General features: G+C 37.0%; 6 protein-coding genes across 6 annotated transcripts; all 6 read right to left on the bottom strand.

Annotated features, from left to right (window-relative positions):
- Positions 1–2,055: 2,055 nt before the first annotated feature.
- LOC133993123 (olfactory receptor 51E1-like) lies at positions 2,056–2,973 on the bottom strand. The gene has a single exon (XM_062431984.1). It carries the CDS (start codon positions 2,971–2,973, stop codon positions 2,056–2,058), a length of 918 nt encoding a protein of 305 aa, XP_062287968.1.
- Positions 2,974–5,101: 2,128 nt separating this feature from the next.
- LOC133992626 (olfactory receptor 51E1-like) lies at positions 5,102–6,076 on the bottom strand. The gene has a single exon (XM_062431312.1). It carries the CDS (start codon positions 6,074–6,076, stop codon positions 5,102–5,104), a length of 975 nt encoding a protein of 324 aa, XP_062287296.1.
- Positions 6,077–8,107: 2,031 nt separating this feature from the next.
- Positions 8,108–9,055, bottom strand: LOC133992625 (olfactory receptor 6N2-like). Its single transcript, XM_062431310.1, has one exon. It carries the CDS (start codon positions 9,053–9,055, stop codon positions 8,108–8,110), a length of 948 nt encoding a protein of 315 aa, XP_062287294.1.
- Positions 9,056–10,034: 979 nt separating this feature from the next.
- On the bottom strand, positions 10,035–10,988 carry LOC133992624 (olfactory receptor 6N1-like). Its single transcript, XM_062431309.1, has one exon. It carries the CDS (start codon positions 10,980–10,982, stop codon positions 10,035–10,037), a length of 948 nt encoding a protein of 315 aa, XP_062287293.1. The 5' UTR covers positions 10,983–10,988.
- Positions 10,989–14,943: 3,955 nt separating this feature from the next.
- On the bottom strand, positions 14,944–15,891 carry LOC133992623 (olfactory receptor 6N2-like). Its single transcript, XM_062431308.1, has one exon. The coding sequence runs from the start codon at positions 15,889–15,891 to the stop codon at positions 14,944–14,946; it is 948 nt and encodes a 315-aa protein (XP_062287292.1).
- A 992-nt stretch (positions 15,892–16,883) lies between these two features.
- On the bottom strand, positions 16,884–17,837 carry LOC133992621 (olfactory receptor 6N1-like). Its single transcript, XM_062431307.1, has one exon. It carries the CDS (start codon positions 17,829–17,831, stop codon positions 16,884–16,886), a length of 948 nt encoding a protein of 315 aa, XP_062287291.1. The 5' UTR covers positions 17,832–17,837.
- Between the last annotated feature and the right edge of the window lie 202 nt (positions 17,838–18,039).

Below are 18,039 nucleotides of genomic sequence, written 5' to 3'. Positions count from 1 at the left end.
ACCAGGAAGTATGCAGAGCAAACCCCCCTCTGTCTGTCATGAGTGTTAACAATTGAGACAGCCGGCTTCAGTAACAGGTCCTCAGATAGAGAATCTATCTCCTCTTGGGAGGACAGATTTATCTCTTTGATGCCCAAGAATAGAGGAGGAATTGAACTGGAGAGAATAACCTAGTCTCGATGTTTTCATCTGCTGCAACACTTTCTTCTTAGTGGAGTTGTAAGAAATCTGTTTCCGTTTCACTTTTTCACATTTTTTCTTCGTTTATGGATACACTGGCTTTTACACATCAGCAAAGCATAAAAACGTTTTTGTGATATCGTGGCTTCTACACTCAGGTTGTTTTTTTGAAGTGTAAATAGAAAAAAATATATTTGGATGGGAACATATAGCACCAAGCGAGAGAGACAGAAAAAATAAAATCAGGCAAGACCATTTTATTGATATACCACATTTCATTACATGTTTATGTGCTCTCCATTAAAGTACATTAAAAAGTTAGATTAAATTATAATAAATGAAAGAATGTAGAACACTGACAACCACCCATCCTAACTCACATTTTATATTTGATATTGGGGTTAAACATCCCTGGTTCAAGTCTGACTGATGACCTTTGTTTCCCCTCTCTCACTCATTTCCTGCCATCTTTTTACTGGTGTTGTCTAATAAAGGAATGAAATGCCCCTTTAAATAACAGAAGAAACAGTGCTACTGATTTGTTCAATGACAATGTTGATTCAGTATAATTCATGTAAAGCTATGGTTTGACAAGTGCTGGGAGGGGTAGGGCTTTACCAAACAATCATTTAACGTTATATGTGTCTTAAAATAAAATAAAAATTGGCCTGCCTTTTTGACGTTATTTCGAGTCAGTCACTTCCCGATAGCTACAGTGTCTTACACTTTGTAAACACATCTACATAAGTCACTAAGCTGGCTAAGTGTCAACAAAACAGGAGGGAAATGGCAGCATATCAGTAACGCTGAAGTAAAATCAATATAATTTTAAGAAAACAACAAAACTCAATAAAAGCAGCTAATTGAGACAGTTTTTTTATGGTGTGACTGCAAAGCTAGCCATAAGAATAACACACATTATTGACAAATAATAATACCACCCACATTACTCAGTGACATTAATATCACTCAGTAGCTCAAACCAAAGAGGAAATAAAAGCAAATGAAATCAGGTGTAGTCCCTTTATATTCTACAATAGCAATATTGATAACCACCTGGTTGTTTGATAAGATCTGGATCTCATAATAAGGAGAAACTTTTCTCTTAATTATGATATTCTTGTAATAATGAGCTAGTCTAATTATGGGATACGGAAGTCACAAGGACAAAATACATTTTTTCAATGGTGAATGCATGTGTTTCCATAGTAGGCAGGTGAATAATTGGTCGGTTATATACCACTTGACAATTCTGGTGTCATCTCACAAGACTTCTGTAAAGGTCATTCAGCCTTAAAATCCTGCTGTAAAACAACATGACTTATAAAGATTGTACATGGTAACAGTGGTAAGTGGTAAGTAGTTCACAGAAGAAAATAGTTCACAGGCAGCATAACATGAATATGTTAAAGATTGGGTTCACCAAGTCCTAATGTTCATACTTTAATTTTGAGCAAAGATATTTTAAAGTTTATCTTAAGATAATATGAGACTTAAGCTGTCTGATTTAGTCAAATCAATGGATATCTTCCACAGTTACAGTTTTAATGAACATTTCTCTCTTCGTGTCTTGACAGACAGTGTTTTCCTGTTCAGTTGCAGTGGAAGGATCGTAACGACAAGAGGAAATTTGACACTAAAAAGACTGGGGGGCTGTACGTTTTGTCCCCCATTACTTACATTGAAAGTGCATTATGAAGGGATCACTTAATGTCTAGTAAGAAACGTATGAATGATTGCAACACGAAAAACATCAATCAATGTGTATTTGGGCACCTGACGGTTATTTTAGGACAGACTGAAAAAATGTGAACCTATCCTTTAAATACAGTATTTAGTGACATTTTAAGAGGTTGTTTAAGAGATGGTTTTTAATCATGAAAACATCCTGAAAATGTGCTTTCTAATTTCTGGTAACTTCAGGCCATACACAAGAGGGTTCAGAACTGGAGGGATCATGACATACTCCAATGATAAAATTATAGCTAAAAAGGGGTTTAGCTTTTCATCATCAAGACGACTCAGGGCAACGTCACAAAATACAGTGAAAGAATAAGTGACAAATGAAATAGTGTGCGGCAAGCAAGTCTGAAACACCTTGCTCTTGAATTCAGATGAGCTTTTCCTGCACACAAGCAAAATTCGAAAGTAAGTGTATAAAACATAGGTCAGAGGTAGAAAGATTGTAGTTACAGCTACAAACATTCCCACGGTGTGATTTATATAAGTGGATATACATGACAGTTTAACCACATTCCACGATGCGCAGTAGACTTTTAAGATCTTGTTGCCACACAAAGGAAGCATGATGGCCAAATAAAGACATGTTGTAATAGAGACAGCTGGGCAGATCCAAGCTAAGGCTGACAAGCTGTACACTGTTCTAGTGCTCACCTTGTTGTGATAGTGTAAAGGATGACACACAGCAACATACCTATCATATGCCATAATGCCGAGGATTGTCATCTCATTGGAAGCATACGTATAAATAACAAAAATCTGAGTGAAACAAGAAGGACGTGAGATCAAGTGAGTGTCAGACAGAAGGTCTGCGAGGAATCTGGGGAAGAAACCAGCTGAACCATACAGAGAGTTTACAGACAAACAGGCAATAAACATATACATGGGCTCATGTAGAGTTCTCTCACATGATATTATCAGTATTATAATAACATTAGCAGCTACTATAAAGGCAACCAGCAGAAAACACAGTACAAAGGCTGGATAGCGGTAATAGCCTATGTTCACATACATGGCAAGGTTAAAGTAAAACATATTAGAGTCATTTTCCATTTCACACACTCAGGTTGAATCACTTTGTAAAAAAACCTTAAACTGGTCTCATAATGAAACCAGTCAGTGCAGCTTGTCTTTAAAGATATTTAATACCTGCCAACCTTCAGGAAAGTCTTCCACGCCTTTTGCTAGAGAATCCCTCACTCACTCAGTCCCCTCAAGACAAGTGTAAAGTCTTCATGTTTTATGGTGACGTTGGCGATAGGAGATTAGCTGACTTCATTGCCACTGAGATGGACAAAGGCCAAATAACACTTTACATTTGCCCGGCAAAAGTTTGCATATTCAAATGTTTTTCAGCCACATTGTTTCACCAAACTTTGTCCACTTCTTTGTGTTGCATTCATACGTAATGATGAGAAATGGTATTATTATATGGCATATAGCTAAAAGTCAACTGACTTAGTTCATGTCAGTGTGGGTGTATAGAAAGAAATGTCATGTTATTTTGACCTTTTGCAAGGTACCCACAGCAGCTTGAATTACACCAGTTTCATTCGTCATATTAACTGTTCAGTTTAAATGACCTAATAAATAATCTGTTTATTATAGACTGACAGTGGGGGTTGGTTGAGTGGGAACCTTCAGGCTGTCTGAGCTGTATTGAATCTCTGTCTCTGTTTAACCCAGAATAACAACTGAAAATTAGGTCAGTTTGCACAAAACATAAAAAAGATATTGATATTTTGAGTCATATAGCATGTGACAGCAAATTTATGAGAACAGAATTGAATTTTATTTCCAACAGAGAATGTTTAATCCAGTTTGTTTATGTATGTACAGTTTGTGAACAAATGACAGGAAGATCATAAAGTATCATGTAAGTTAAGCTGCTTTTGGACAGTGAGCTGTTGCTGCAGTCCAATATCAATTTTCTGTGGTTTAATGGATGACAGCAGGGTGCAACGCCACTATCACAGCTCCTAAGTACATCCAATCCTACAGTCCTGTATACCAGGCTGCTGATACGCCCCCAGTATAATCTCATCTCATAGCTAAATAGAGCGGTTTAAAGGTTACAATAGATTAGCATTATCACACATTAATAAATTAAGTTTTTAGAACAAGTATAATAAATGTTATTTATTGTCACAGACTGGATCATTACACGTTGAAGCCGTTTCAATAGTTTCTTTTCATTGATCTTTCAGATTCTGAATTACACATCAAATCTGCTTCTGTGCCACAGGCGTATCTCTTCCTATGGTTTTTGTGGTTGCCATGGTTACATGGAGAGCTGTGGTGGAAAGCTGAAAAGGTTGAACCACCATAAACTCTGATAGCAGCAGCAGCAGCAAAGAGCTGTGCACATTTACGGTCTTCCCTCTCCCCTAGAGTCGGAGCGATTTTTTGCAATTTTCATGAGTGAGGTTACACATTTTAAGGGAAATCTGTCTGCATTCAGTTTATAAAGCTATTACATCATGTCCTAAATCTTAATTATACAAGCTAAATGCTGCTAATGCCCATATTTAAATACAACAATTCCCAATCACTGTTTTAGGAATTCATTATGAATAATAATGCAAAGCTACTGTATCAGGAGGATTTACATGTGTAAAAAATAAAAATGAATCTGACTTTATTTGAATTCACTCATACTTCAAATTGAATTGTATAATTTAATACACATATCTAAAATAAAAGTTATTAATTTTAAGTATTGTTGCTTAGAAGTTCAATCACTTATTTTTATTACTTTCAAACATTTGCCCAGAAAAACAATTGAACATGAGTAGCTTAATAAATTAAAACAAATCTTCCTTTTATCAATGCATATCATGAGAAATATTTTCATGTTGACCACATCTTTATCTTCACAAATGTTTCCATCAAGTCTATAATCATGATATTGTAGTCAAACAAAATTTAAGGAAACATTTTCAATGAGTCTTACTTGTATTGATGGTAGTGTTTTATTGTCTTTATGTTGTATGTTCTATTATTACTGTAACATATTGAGTTTTATAATGAATTAAAAATGCAATATAAATTAAATTTATTATTATTATTATTATTTTTAGTTTAAAATCTGATTGGGATACCAGGTACTTTGTGTCATAATTCATGAGTTTTGTGGATCATCTTTGCACTGTAGATGATTAATTCTCAACACAAAAAAAATTCACATGATCACTGCGGTTTCTGTTGAGGATCTACAGGATTTCTTTTTGCTTTTGGGTTTAAATCTTAAAATCCTGAAAATGTGTTTTCTAATTTCTGGTAATTTAAGGCCATACATAATAGGATTCAGAACTGGAGGAATGACAACAAACTCCAGTGACAGAATTACAGCCACCAATGGATTAATTTCCTCAAGATTTTGTCGGCTCAGGACTGTATCACTAAATGATGTGACAGAATAAATCACAAATGAAACAACATGTGGTAGACAACTGTGTAATACTTTCTCCCCGACCTCGGATGAGTTTTTGCAGCAAACAACCACAATTCTCAGATATGTGTACAAGATAAAAGTCAAGGGTAGGAAAGCCATAGCAATGGCCCCTAACATAGCAAGAATATTGTTGACAGCAGTAACACATGATAGTTTTACTATATTCCAGCTGGCACAGTACATTTTCTGTATATTGTTACCACATAGAGGAATCCTGACCACCATAAAAAGGGTTACTGTAAGGTTACCAGCTGGATAGAGCAAAGCAAATACCGTCAGAATATAGACAGTTTTTGAGGTCATCTTTCTGTGGTAGTCCAAAGGATGACATACAGCAACATACCTATCATATGCCATAATGCCTAGGATTGTCATCTCATTGGAAGCACATGAATAAATAACAAAAATCTGAGTGAAACAAGAAGGACGTGAGATCAAATGAGAGTCAGACAGAAGATCCATGAGGAATCTGGGGAAGAAACCCGTCGAACCAAACACAGAGTTGATGGACAAAACTGCAATGAAAATGTACATGGGCTCATGTAGTGAGCTGTCCAATGAAATGATCATTACTATAACTAGATTAGCAAATACAGTAAAGCCATAGAGCAGGAGGCAAAAAACAAAGGCTGGATAGCGGTAGTGTCCGATGTTCAAAAACATGGTGAAGTTGAAACAAAAAGACAAAGTAGCATTTTCCATTCTCTTAATCAAATGACCTGTCTAAGTCAGTATTTACAGTACATCTGTGTTCTAATACAACTTCATTGACCTATTTATTTATCTATACACAGATGAATCTAAACTGTGGCCTCTGGTAGGTGTTCAAAGTCTTTTATCTTTTCCAACCTGGTAGATGTAACCACACAGTTGCTCCCCTGGAGAATTTTTCTGAACACACTCAAAAAATGATTCTTTGCCCCCATACACATGAAGCAATATTTTCAGGTAAAATGTAACTGAAATGTATAAAATTAAAAGTTTAAAAGTTGAAGTTAAAACATTTCATAAAAATACAACATAAAAACATTAAAAATAAAAATTATGTAAATATGCTCAGTACAAATTGAAAATGTTTTACAGTGGGTGTGTGCCAGCATGTTGTCACCATGGTAACTGCAGTAATCTACGGATTCGCCCAATCTTGCCCTCGCACACTTGGCATTGCGGACTTTGCATTGATCCTGACCGACTGGGAGCAGCGAGTGTGCTGTTAAAGTTATGAGGTAAGTTTAATCGTTTTCACAAAGACAATGCGAATGTGTTGGCATTTCAATTTTTAAAAGTCTGGTGAAGTTAAATTAGCTTGTCTGAATGTATGATTGATATGGCATTTAGCATGAGCTAGCAACACCACTTCGACCCGGTTATTCAAGCGGAATGAATTTCAGCTAATGGTTGGGCTACTGCCGCTCAGGCTGGGTTGGGTCGCTGTTTCTACTAGGCGGGGCGACGGCCTTAAGCTATGGGCTAGCGCCACACCCGTGGGCGGGCCATAGGGGGCCTGGCCCGCCCCCAAAAATGCTTGTGCCCCCCCACTTGAGGCATAGATCTCTTTAAAAAAATGACTTTAATCTTTATTTTATATTATCATAGTAGCTAATTTTGTGTTGAGAAATACTAATGTTGCATTCTTTATCATTAAAACATTAAAAATATAAAGAAACAATGTTGTGATTTTGTTTGATTGATGGGAATCTACACTGCACCAGCCTATCACTGAAAAGAAAGTTAGACTACGTACGTGACGTAACCTACGTCAATGTAGCCGCTCAACAGTTACCGCGCATTTTTGAAAGTGAAGCTGGATGAGATTTCGCAAGCTTACTATTTCATTTCTAGTTCATCATGGATATTCGAATTTAGAACAGGTGGGATTTATCATGTTTAGGAAGGTCGTTTACAACTGTTTCATGGTGATACGAGTATTAGGTGAATACGACATGGCACACTTGTACAGGTCCTCTTAATGAAAAAAGTAAGAAACATTTAAGATGAAGATACGAAAATGTTCTTGCATCTGGCCCAATGTATGTTATGGTTTAGATAAAGCATTTGTTTTTAGCCATGCAACTAGTGGCATCGCTCTAGGATTGCAATGTCAGTCTGTCGGACGGTTTGGTTGGTCAGTTGACTTTTTTACATAACTCTGAGCCCATGAATCTCATTTTCAGAAAATAATCTTAAAAATGTGCACTGAAATATAGCTGTTTCTATGTTATGCAGTATATTATTTGTGCAGATATTACATGTATTCTATTGGTAGTAGTTTTGAAAAATTACATTTTTTTTTAACGCTTTTCCCCCCCCAATTCCCACAATTTTACCACAAAAAGAGCACATAAATCATTGCAAGTTGCATAAAAAATTTAAAGGCCACTCTTCTATTCTTTCAAACTTAGTTTTATTCCTTTTTTTACACTTTAACTGAAAAAACTATTTTAACTCAAAACTAATGTGGTTCAGGATATGTGGAATCACTATCCATATCTAAATAGCATTACTAAGCACAAGCAGATATAATACATTTGAAAAAGCCCTATTAACATGGATTAATCACACAACGCAGTCTACAGCTCACAGAACAGAATAGTTGTGATTTCCCTGTTTCCTGTACACAGGCTTCATCATGCAGTTATGTTTAAAACTGGCTCTCTTAATAATAAAATAAACAGAATGGAGGGTAGAAACTGCTTATCAGTATGTGGTTGTTAACAGCACAGTAAGTTAATTTTATAACTTACACATCAACTTAAAGCTCTGGCAGGCCGCCATAAACAAGGCTGTCATTCTGTATCGTATTTTAGTCAGGATCAATCCATAAATAACAGGGTTGAGAATAGGTGGAATCATGAGAAACTGTAAGGCCATGAAATTCCTTAAACTCTGTGGCACAGATGCTGATCCATACCTCGAGTACATAGTATCAAAAAGCAAAGCAGTGATGAGATTAAGCAAACATAATAAATGTGGCACACATGTCTGCATAAACTTTCTCCTGCCTTCTGTAGACTTTAAAGCTGATTTCACCAGCCACACATATGAATACACGATGAAGAGGACATGCCCACAATAGAAGGAAATACTAATCAATCCAACAATGTTGTTAGCTATTGTCGTACTACAGGCAAGTTTAACAATTGACCAGTTCTCACAGTAAAGTTTCTGTATGTTGGAGCCACATAATTTCAATGTAGATGTCAAACTTACAATCATAACAATACAGCAGAAAGGAACAAACCAAGACAGATAAACAAACACAGCAGTCTTTTCCACAGACATAACAGAGTGATACTCCAGTGGTCGACATATAGCCACATATCTGTCATAGGCCATCAAAGCAAGAATAGAGAAATCCGTTGCTGCATAGGAGTATATAACAAAGACCTGCAAAAGGCATCCTGCATATGATATAATATGAATATCAGACATGATATCAGAGACAAATTTGGGGTAAAATCCTGACGTCCCATAAAGTTCATTGATGCACAGAGTACACACACAGATGTACATGGGTTCATGTAAATTTCGGTCCAAGATTATGGTTAAAATGAGAGACATATTTACCGACAAAATAACACAATAACATAATAAAGTGAGAGAGAAAAGTGTGACTCTGTAACTGACTATGGCATTGAAGCCAGACAATGAAAATACAATTGTACTTGATGCGTTGGTCATTCTGTATCCAAACCTCCAAAAACAAACTCTTACAGTGATAAAACAGTATTTAGAAGATGCTGTGGAAAGGTTAAAATATTTATCGTAAATCAGGTGCATGTCCCACATATGTCGGTCACTGTGGGCTGACCAGTGTGTTTGTGTTGCCCATAAGTTAGGGATTTATGTCTGAAGGAGACGCCCTCCCCTCTGCCACAGGTGTGTCATTGGCTAGCAGCTTAGGGGCAAAACAAACCAAAATGAAATCAGTGTATATTACACTGTTCAATATTTTCTTGTTTGAAGAATATTGATGGAGACAAAAGAGTATATAAATGTCAATTATCTTATTCTTAGGTAGAAATACATTTCTTTCAGAATTGTTAATACAAAATAACATAAAATGCGGAGCTGAAATGATTAAGAGAAAAATAGTGAAACCTTAATTTATTGAAACAGACCATGTTCACATTTAAATGTTTTCATAGGTCATGACTTCTCTTAGCAAGAGACACTGGCCGCAGCAACATAATGCTGCCAATCACAGTGGTCAAGTGTATACAGGTAGTTATGTGACCATATAAGATGAAGTGGTTCTTCGTCTTGGTATTTACAAAGGAAAAGAAGACAAAATGGTGGTACCAATTAATTGAATATAACTTGCAGCGGACATTTGCGCACACGATTTATGTCAGCGTTTTAATCCCATACATAAGTAGGCCAATAAAATTGTGCGTCACACAAAAGGTTTGGATTTAAACTCCTTTAAGCTCCACACATAAGAAGACACTTCTATCCTTAGCATCAACGAAATATTAACATGGATTAATCACACAAACAACAGTTGAGATTTCCCTGTTTCCTGTGCACATGCTGTAAGCTTCATGCGTATGATATCTTGCATTTTATGTCTAAAACTGGCTGTCTTAATAATAAAATCAACAGAATGGAGGGTAGCAACTGATTATCAGTATGTTTTTGACAGCACAGTAAGTTGATTTTATAACTTACACATCAACTTAAAGCTCTGGCATGCCGCCATAAACAAGGCTGTCATTCTGTATCGTATTTTAGTCAGGATCAATCCATAAATAAAAGGGTTGAGTATAGGTGGAATCATGAGAAACTGTATGGCCATGAAATTCTTTACACTCTGTGGCACAGATGCTGATCCATACCTCGAGTACATAACGTCAAAAAGCAAAGCAGCTGTGACATTTAGCAAACATAAAAAATATGGCACACATGTCTGCATAAACTTTCTCCTGCCTTCTGTAGACTTTAAAGCTGATTTCACCACCCTCATGTATGAACACACAATGAAGAGGACATGCCCACAATAGAAGGAAATGAAAATCAGTCCAATAATGTCATTTACTATTGTTGTACTACAGGCAAGTTTAACAATTGACCAGTTCTCACAGTAAAGTTTCTGTATGTTGGAGCCACATAATTTCAATGTTGATGCCAAAGATATCACCAACACCTCTGCACACAGAGGTACCAGCCAAGACAGACTAACTAACACAGCAGTCCTTCGCTCAGACATAACAAAGTGATACTCCAGTGGTCGACATATAGCCACATATCTGTCATAGGCCATCAGAGCTAAAATAGAGTAATCAATTGTTGCGTAGGAGTAAATAACAAAGACTTGCAAAAGACATCCTGAATATGATATAACATGAATATCAGATAGAAGATCAAAAGCAAATCTAGGATAAAAAGCTGCAGTCCCATAAAGTCCATTGATGCACAGAGTACACACACAGATGTACATGGGTTCATGTAAATTTCGGTCCAAGATTATGGTTAAAATGAGAGACACATTTACCAACAAAATAACACAATAACATAATAAAGTGAGAGAGAAAAGTGTGACTCTATAGTTGACTGTGGCACTGAAACCAGACAGTGAAAATACAACTATACTGGATGTGTTAGTCATTCTGTACTCTAATTAACCAAACACAAAACTGTCAACATGATAGACTTGTGCCTTGACCAGTGTTTTTAGTGAGCTGGGAATTTAAGGCCAACTCTTAGAGTAGACTCCCTCCTCTTTCTGACCGGTATGTCATTGGCTGGGAGATTACATGTAATAAAAAAAAAATAATGTAAGTACGTTTTCTAATCACTTGTCATAAGTTTGAATGATATTGAACAATAATTCCATTTACTCAGAGACCCATGGGGGGCAACATTACTGTCTTGGAGAGACTGTAGCTGGCTCAATTTAAAAGCTTAAGTGAAGATATTGGTATCGTATGAAACTAGACGGCCTAAAAGGGGCCTAAATAACACTCAAAGTTAGGATACATTTTGGCAAGGGAAAAACTGGCATATCCTTTCTCAAAGGGGTCCCTGGACCTCTCACCTCTAGACATCTGAATTAAATGGGTTCTATGGATACCAACGAGTCTCACCTTACAGACATGCCCATTTTATGTTTATCTCATGCAGTTTTTTGCATGCAGTATAAATTAGTTATTTTCACCTGTTTGAAAAATGGTGTAATTGAATATTTCTGCATGCTGGGGTCCCTAAACAGTCTTGGAATTGCATAAATTGGGTACGACTGGAAAGCAGAGACTCTTGCGGATTCAATGAGCTTAATTGTATTCGTATGCAATGATGTTAGTCCCCATAGTAGCCATTTCATTGAAATAGGACACATTTTTAAAAAACCTGACCTCACTGTATAAAATGGCCTATTGTGACCTCTAGGACAATCACAGACTCATGAGACTCTACAACCACAAAATAGAGACATTGGACATTCAGAGGATGTATGGCTTTATTGACAATAAGGGCGTTGGTGAGCAATTTCCAGAACATAAGTGATTGCCATCCAATTACAGAAAAATTCAATTAAAGAAATCTCTTACAGAAATCTTCAAATGTGAAAAGTTTTTGAAACCAACTCACAGCCCCCCCCCCCCCCCCCCCAACAAAGACAAAACAAATTGGTATATGGGGTAATATATAATAAGTAATATATAATTTTCCATTTTCTGCTTATATTTGTGTGATATTCAGCTAGACATGCTCGAGTCAGCGGGGGTTCAAGTCATAGACTGTATTTAAACAAGGACGTAGCAAGGTGTGACGTCACCTATTGGTTTGCATTGGAGATGGTTTGAAGCCCAGAGTTGCTACTTATGATATGTACCATCTGTTCTGTTTTGAGCCAGGACCTTCCAGATAAATGGTGTGGGGTGTGTTTCCTGTCACACTCGGGAAACACACCCTGCTACCCTAAACTGAAGCAAAAGCAGGATCGGGGAGAGAAGCAGGTGAGCCAACTGACAATCACAGGTGTCAGTCAAAGCCCACAAAGCAGACACCATAGCTACTGTAAGTCTTCAAATCCTGGCAATAATTTCCAAAATAATCAGCAGCACATTTATGAGGGGGCCTGAATTTCAAAATTAAGACCATAATGACTTGTTGAAGAAAAGTATTGACTTAGTATTTCTACAGAGATGTTTTGAATAGGAGTGTAGTGCCCACCTGTGACGTTGCACTTTAAGGTACCTCCACACTGGCTTCAGCCTCAAGCCGTGGACACAGAGAACATCTTGCAGGAGCTCATGACTCTTCATAGTAAGAGAAACTGGCTGCAGCACAGAATGGATGCCAATCACGATGGTCAACAGGTAGTTATATGACGATAGGCCTCCCCCCCAGGACAATGGCCTTATGGGTAGCCTGAGTGTGTGACGGACAGCCAAGTGCCTATCTTTATTAGATAGGCTTTTCTAAGCTTGACTAATCATTTTGTCATCCTGTTTTCCATAGTGTATTACTAAAATGTGTCTCTCTTAGTCTATTCAGTAAACACACCTATTGCATGTCTGTCTGTAGTCAGAGAGGGATCTCTCCTCTTTTGCTCTTCCTGAGGTTTCTTCCATTTTTTCCCTGTCAAAGCTACAGTTTAGATAAAGCATTTGTTTTTAGCCAAGCAACTAGTGGCATCGCTCTAGGATTGCAATGTCGGTCTGTCAGAAGGTTGGGTTGATCAGTTGGCTTTTTTATATAACTTTGAGCCCATGAATCTCATTTTCAGAAAATAATCTTAAAAATTTGCACTGAAATATAGCTGTTTCTATTAGGGATGGGGCCGATCCGATTCGGTATCGGGTTCCGATACCAACGTAATTCACGGATCGGAAATTTCCGATCAACGAGCCGTGTCTGTGCTTTAATGTTATCTGCTGAATGACTCCACAAGTGATTTCTGCCGGCTAGTCTGCTAACTGGCTGCAAAATGTGGAATGGATTTCCTGAACGGAGACGTATCTCAATGAGGCACAGTGTTATGAGACACGTCTCCGTTCAGGAAATCCATTCCACAGTTTGCAGCCAGATAGCAGGCCAGCATTTAGCAGCACTGTGGCTAGCCAACTTTTCCACACAACATGTCCGCTGTGTGGAATTATTTTACGCTCGAAACACGCAAAGCAAGACAGCAACGTGCAATGTTTGCAAAGCCGTTATTCTGAGAGGCGAAAGCTCCATCGCGACGTACAATACCACTAATGTAATCAAACATTTGAAAAAGCACCACATGAAAGAGCACAATGACTTTTTAGCCAGGGGGCTCCTACTGTACTTGATTTGTGCTCTTCAGGTGCACATTGTTTTATTGATAGTGGTGTGTGTGAGATGTTTACACTTATTGCACTTTTCTTTTATTTCAAATATTTGACATTTGAAAACATTGAGTCGTTGCTACTACACGAGCAAGAATGTACTTAATTTATGCTGATCAGATGCACATTGTTTTATTCATAGTGTGAATGTTTATACTTATTGCACTTTTCTTTTATTTCAAATATTTGACATTTGAAAACCTTGATTTGTTGATGCTACAAGAGCTAGCCCAGTGTATTTAAATGTGTGCTGATCAGATGAAGCAGCCCTTTGGATTTTATTGGAGAGGGGCAGTGTAGAGAAGTTTACCCATTATTTAATATTTGACACTTAAAACTCGTGTTGCTGCATAGTTGTGTCTACTTGATTTGTATCTGTGCTGTTCAGATTAATATGACAGGTATTTTTTGTTTTTTGATAGTGTATATTGCACTAGTAGTTTAACACTGCCTTGGAATTTAATAAATATTGACAATCAATTTGAAACCCTTACAGTTGCATTTTTTTTTTCAGGATGGGGTTTTTCCTGTTAATAGGATTTTGTGCATTTCTGACATCCTTTTTTGACCTTATACTTATCTCAAGTTGCCTTTTGGGACATACATGCATAAATACAACAATAATGGTAATAATAATATTAAAGCAAACAGAGCTCTGGTATCGGAATAGTATCGGTATCGGCAGATATCCAAATTCAGGTAACACGATCGGATCGGAAGTGAAAAAAATGTGGATCGGTGCATCCCTAGTTTCTATGATATGCAGTATATGATTTATGCAGATATTACATGTATTCTATTGGTAGTAGTTTTGAAAAATTACATTATTTTCATCCGCTTTTCCCCCCCAATTCCCCCAATTTTACCACAAAAAGAGCACATAAATAATTGCAAATTGCATAAAAAATTTAAAGGCCACTCTTCTATTCTTTCAAACTTAGTTTTATTCCTTTTTTTACACTTTAATTCAAAACTAATGTGGTTCAGGATATGTGGAATCACTATCCATATCTAAATAGCATTACTAAGCACAAGCAGATATAATACATTTGAAAAAGCCCTATTAACATGGATTAATCACACAACGCAGTCTACAGCTCACAGAACAGAATAGTTGTGATTTCCCTGTTTCCTGTACACAGGCTTCATCATGCAGTTATGTTTAAAACTGGCTCTCTTAATAATAAAATAAACAGAATGGAGGGTAGAAACTGCTTATCAGTATGTGGTTGTTAACAGCACAGTAAGTTAATTTTATAACTTACACATCAACTTAAAGCTCTGGCAGGCCGCCATAAACAAGGCTGTCATTCTGTATCGTATTTTAGTCAGGATCAATCCATAAATAACAGGGTTGAGAATAGGTGGAATCATGAGAAACTGTATGGCCATGAAATTCCTTAAACTCTGTGGCACAGATGCTGATCCATACCTCGAGTACATAGTATCAAAAAGCAAAGCAGTGATGAGATTAAGCAAACATAATAAATGTGGCACACATGTCTGCATAAACTTTCTCCTGCCTTCTGTAGACTTTAAAGCTGATTTCACCAGCCACACATATGAATACACGATGAAGAGGACATGCCCACAATAGAAGGAAATACTAATCAATCCAACAATGTTGTTAGCTATTGTCGTACTACAGGCAAGTTTAACAATTGACCAGTTCTCACAGTAAAGTTTCTGTATGTTGGAGCCACATAATTTCAATGTAGATGTCAAACTTACAACCATAACCATACAGCAGAAAGGAACAAACCAAGACAGACTAACAAACATAGCAGTCTTTTCCACAGACATAACAGAGTGATACTCCAGTGGTCGACATATAGCCACATATCTGTCATAGGCCATCAAAGCAAGAATAGAGAAATCCGTTGCTGCATAGGAGTATATAACAAAGACCTGCAAAAGGCATCCTGCATATGATATAACATGAATATCAGACATGATATCAGAGACAAATTTGGGGTAAAATCCTGACGTCCCATAAAGTTCATTGATGCACAGAGTACACACACAGATGTACATGGGTTCATGTAAATTTCGGTCCAAGATTATGGTTAAAATGAGAGACATATTTACCGACAAAATAACACAATAACATAATAAAGTGAGAGAGAAAAGTGTGACTCTGTAACTGACTATGGCATTGAAGCCAGACAATGAAAATACAATTGTACTTGATGCGTTGGTCATTCTGTATCCAAACCTCCAAAAACAAACTCTTACAGTGATAAAACAGTATTTAGAAGATGCTGTGGAAAGGTTAAAATATTTATCGTAAATCAGGTGCATGTCCCACATATGTCGGTCACTGTGGGCTGACCAGTGTGTTTGTGTTGCCCATAAGTTAGGGATTTATGTCTGAAGGAGACGCCCTCCCCTCTGCCACAGGTGTGTCATTGGCTAGCAGCTTAGGGGCAAAAAAAACAAAATGAAATCAGTGTATATTACACTGTTCAATATTTTCTTGTTTGAAGAATATTGATGGAGACAAAAGAGTATATAAATGTCAATTATCTTATTCTTAGGTAGAAGTACATTTCTTTCAGAATTGTTAATACACAAAAAAGGAGCTGAAATGATTAAGAGAAAAATAGTGAAACCTTAATTTATTGAAACAGACCATGTTCACATTTAAATGCTTTCATAGGTCATGACTTCTCTTAGCAAGAGACACTGGCCGCAGCAACATAATGCTGCCAATCACAGTGGTCAAGTGTATACAGGTAGTTATGTGACCATATAAGATGAAGTGGTTCTTCGTCTTGGTATTTACAAAGGAAAAGAAGACAAAATGGTGGTACCAATTAATTGAATATAACTTGCAGCGGACATTTCGCACTCGATTTATGTCAGCGTTTTAATCCCATACATAAGTAGGCCAATATAATTGTGCGTCACACAAAAGGTTTGGATTTAAACTCCTTTAAGCTCCACACATAAGACACTTCTATCCTTAGCATCAACGAAATATTAACATGGATTAATCACACAACAGTCTATAGCTCACAGAACAGAACAGTTGTGATTTCCCTGTTTCCTGTGCACATGCTGTAAGCTTCATGCGTATGATATCTTGCATTTTATGTCTAAAACTGGCTGTCTTAATAATAAAATCAACAGAATGTAGGGTAAAAACTGCTTATCAGTAAGCTATGTTTTTTTGACAGCACAGTAAGTTGATTTCATAAATTACACATCAACTTGGAGCTCTGACATGCCGCCATACACAAGGCTGTCATTCTGTATCGTATTTTAGTCAGGATCAACCCATAAATAACAGGGTTGAGAATAGGTGGAATCATGAGAAACTGTATGCCCATGAAATTCCTTAAACTCTGTGGCACAGATGCTGATCCATACCTCGAGTACATAACATCAAAAAGCAAAGCAGATGTGACATTAAGCAAACATAATAAATGTGGCACACATGTCTGCATAAACTTTCTCCTGCCTTCTGTAGACTTTAAAGCTGATTTCACCAGCTGCACATATGAACACACAATGAAGAGGACATGCCCACAATAAAAGGAAATGATAATCAGTCCAATAATGTTGTTAACTGTTGTTGTACTACAGGCAAGTTTAACAATTGACCAGTTCTCACAGTAAAGTTTCTGTATGTTGGAGCCACATAATTTCAATGTTGATGCCAAAGATATCACCAACACCTCTGCACACAGAGGTATCAGCCAAGACAGACTAACTAACACAGCAGTTCTTCGCACAGACATAACAAAGTGATACTGCAGTGGTCGACATATAGCCACATATCTGTCATAGGCCATCAGAGCTAAAATAGAGTAATCAATTGTTGCGTAGGAGTAAATAACAAAGACTTGCAAAAGACATCCTGAATATGATATAACATGAATATCAGACAGAAGATCAAAAGCAAATCTAGGATAAAAAGCTGCAGTCCCATAAAGTCCATTGATGCACAGAGTACACACACAGATGTACATGGGTTCATGTAAATTTCGGTCCAAGATTATGGTTAAAATGAGAGACACATTTACCAACAAAATAACACAATAACATAATAAAGTGAGAGAGAAAAGTGTGACTCTATAGTTGACTGTGGCACTGAAACCAGACAGTGAAAATACAACTATACTGGATGTGTTAGTCATTCTGTACTCTAATTAACCAAACACAAAACTGTCAACATGATAAACTTGTGCCTACACCAGTGTTTTAGTGAGCAGAGTAGACTCCCTCCTCTTTCTGACCGGTATGCCATTGGATGGGAGATTGCATGTAAAAAAAATTGTCATGCAATAAGTTTTCTAATCATTTGTCATGAGTTTGAATGATATTGAACAATAGCTTAATTTACTC

This window comes from Scomber scombrus, chromosome 13 (genome assembly GCF_963691925.1).
Source record: "Scomber scombrus chromosome 13, fScoSco1.1, whole genome shotgun sequence".
NCBI classification, from domain to species: Eukaryota; Metazoa; Chordata; class Actinopteri; order Scombriformes; family Scombridae; genus Scomber; species Scomber scombrus.
This window is presented reverse-complemented; position numbering and strand designations above follow the sequence as displayed.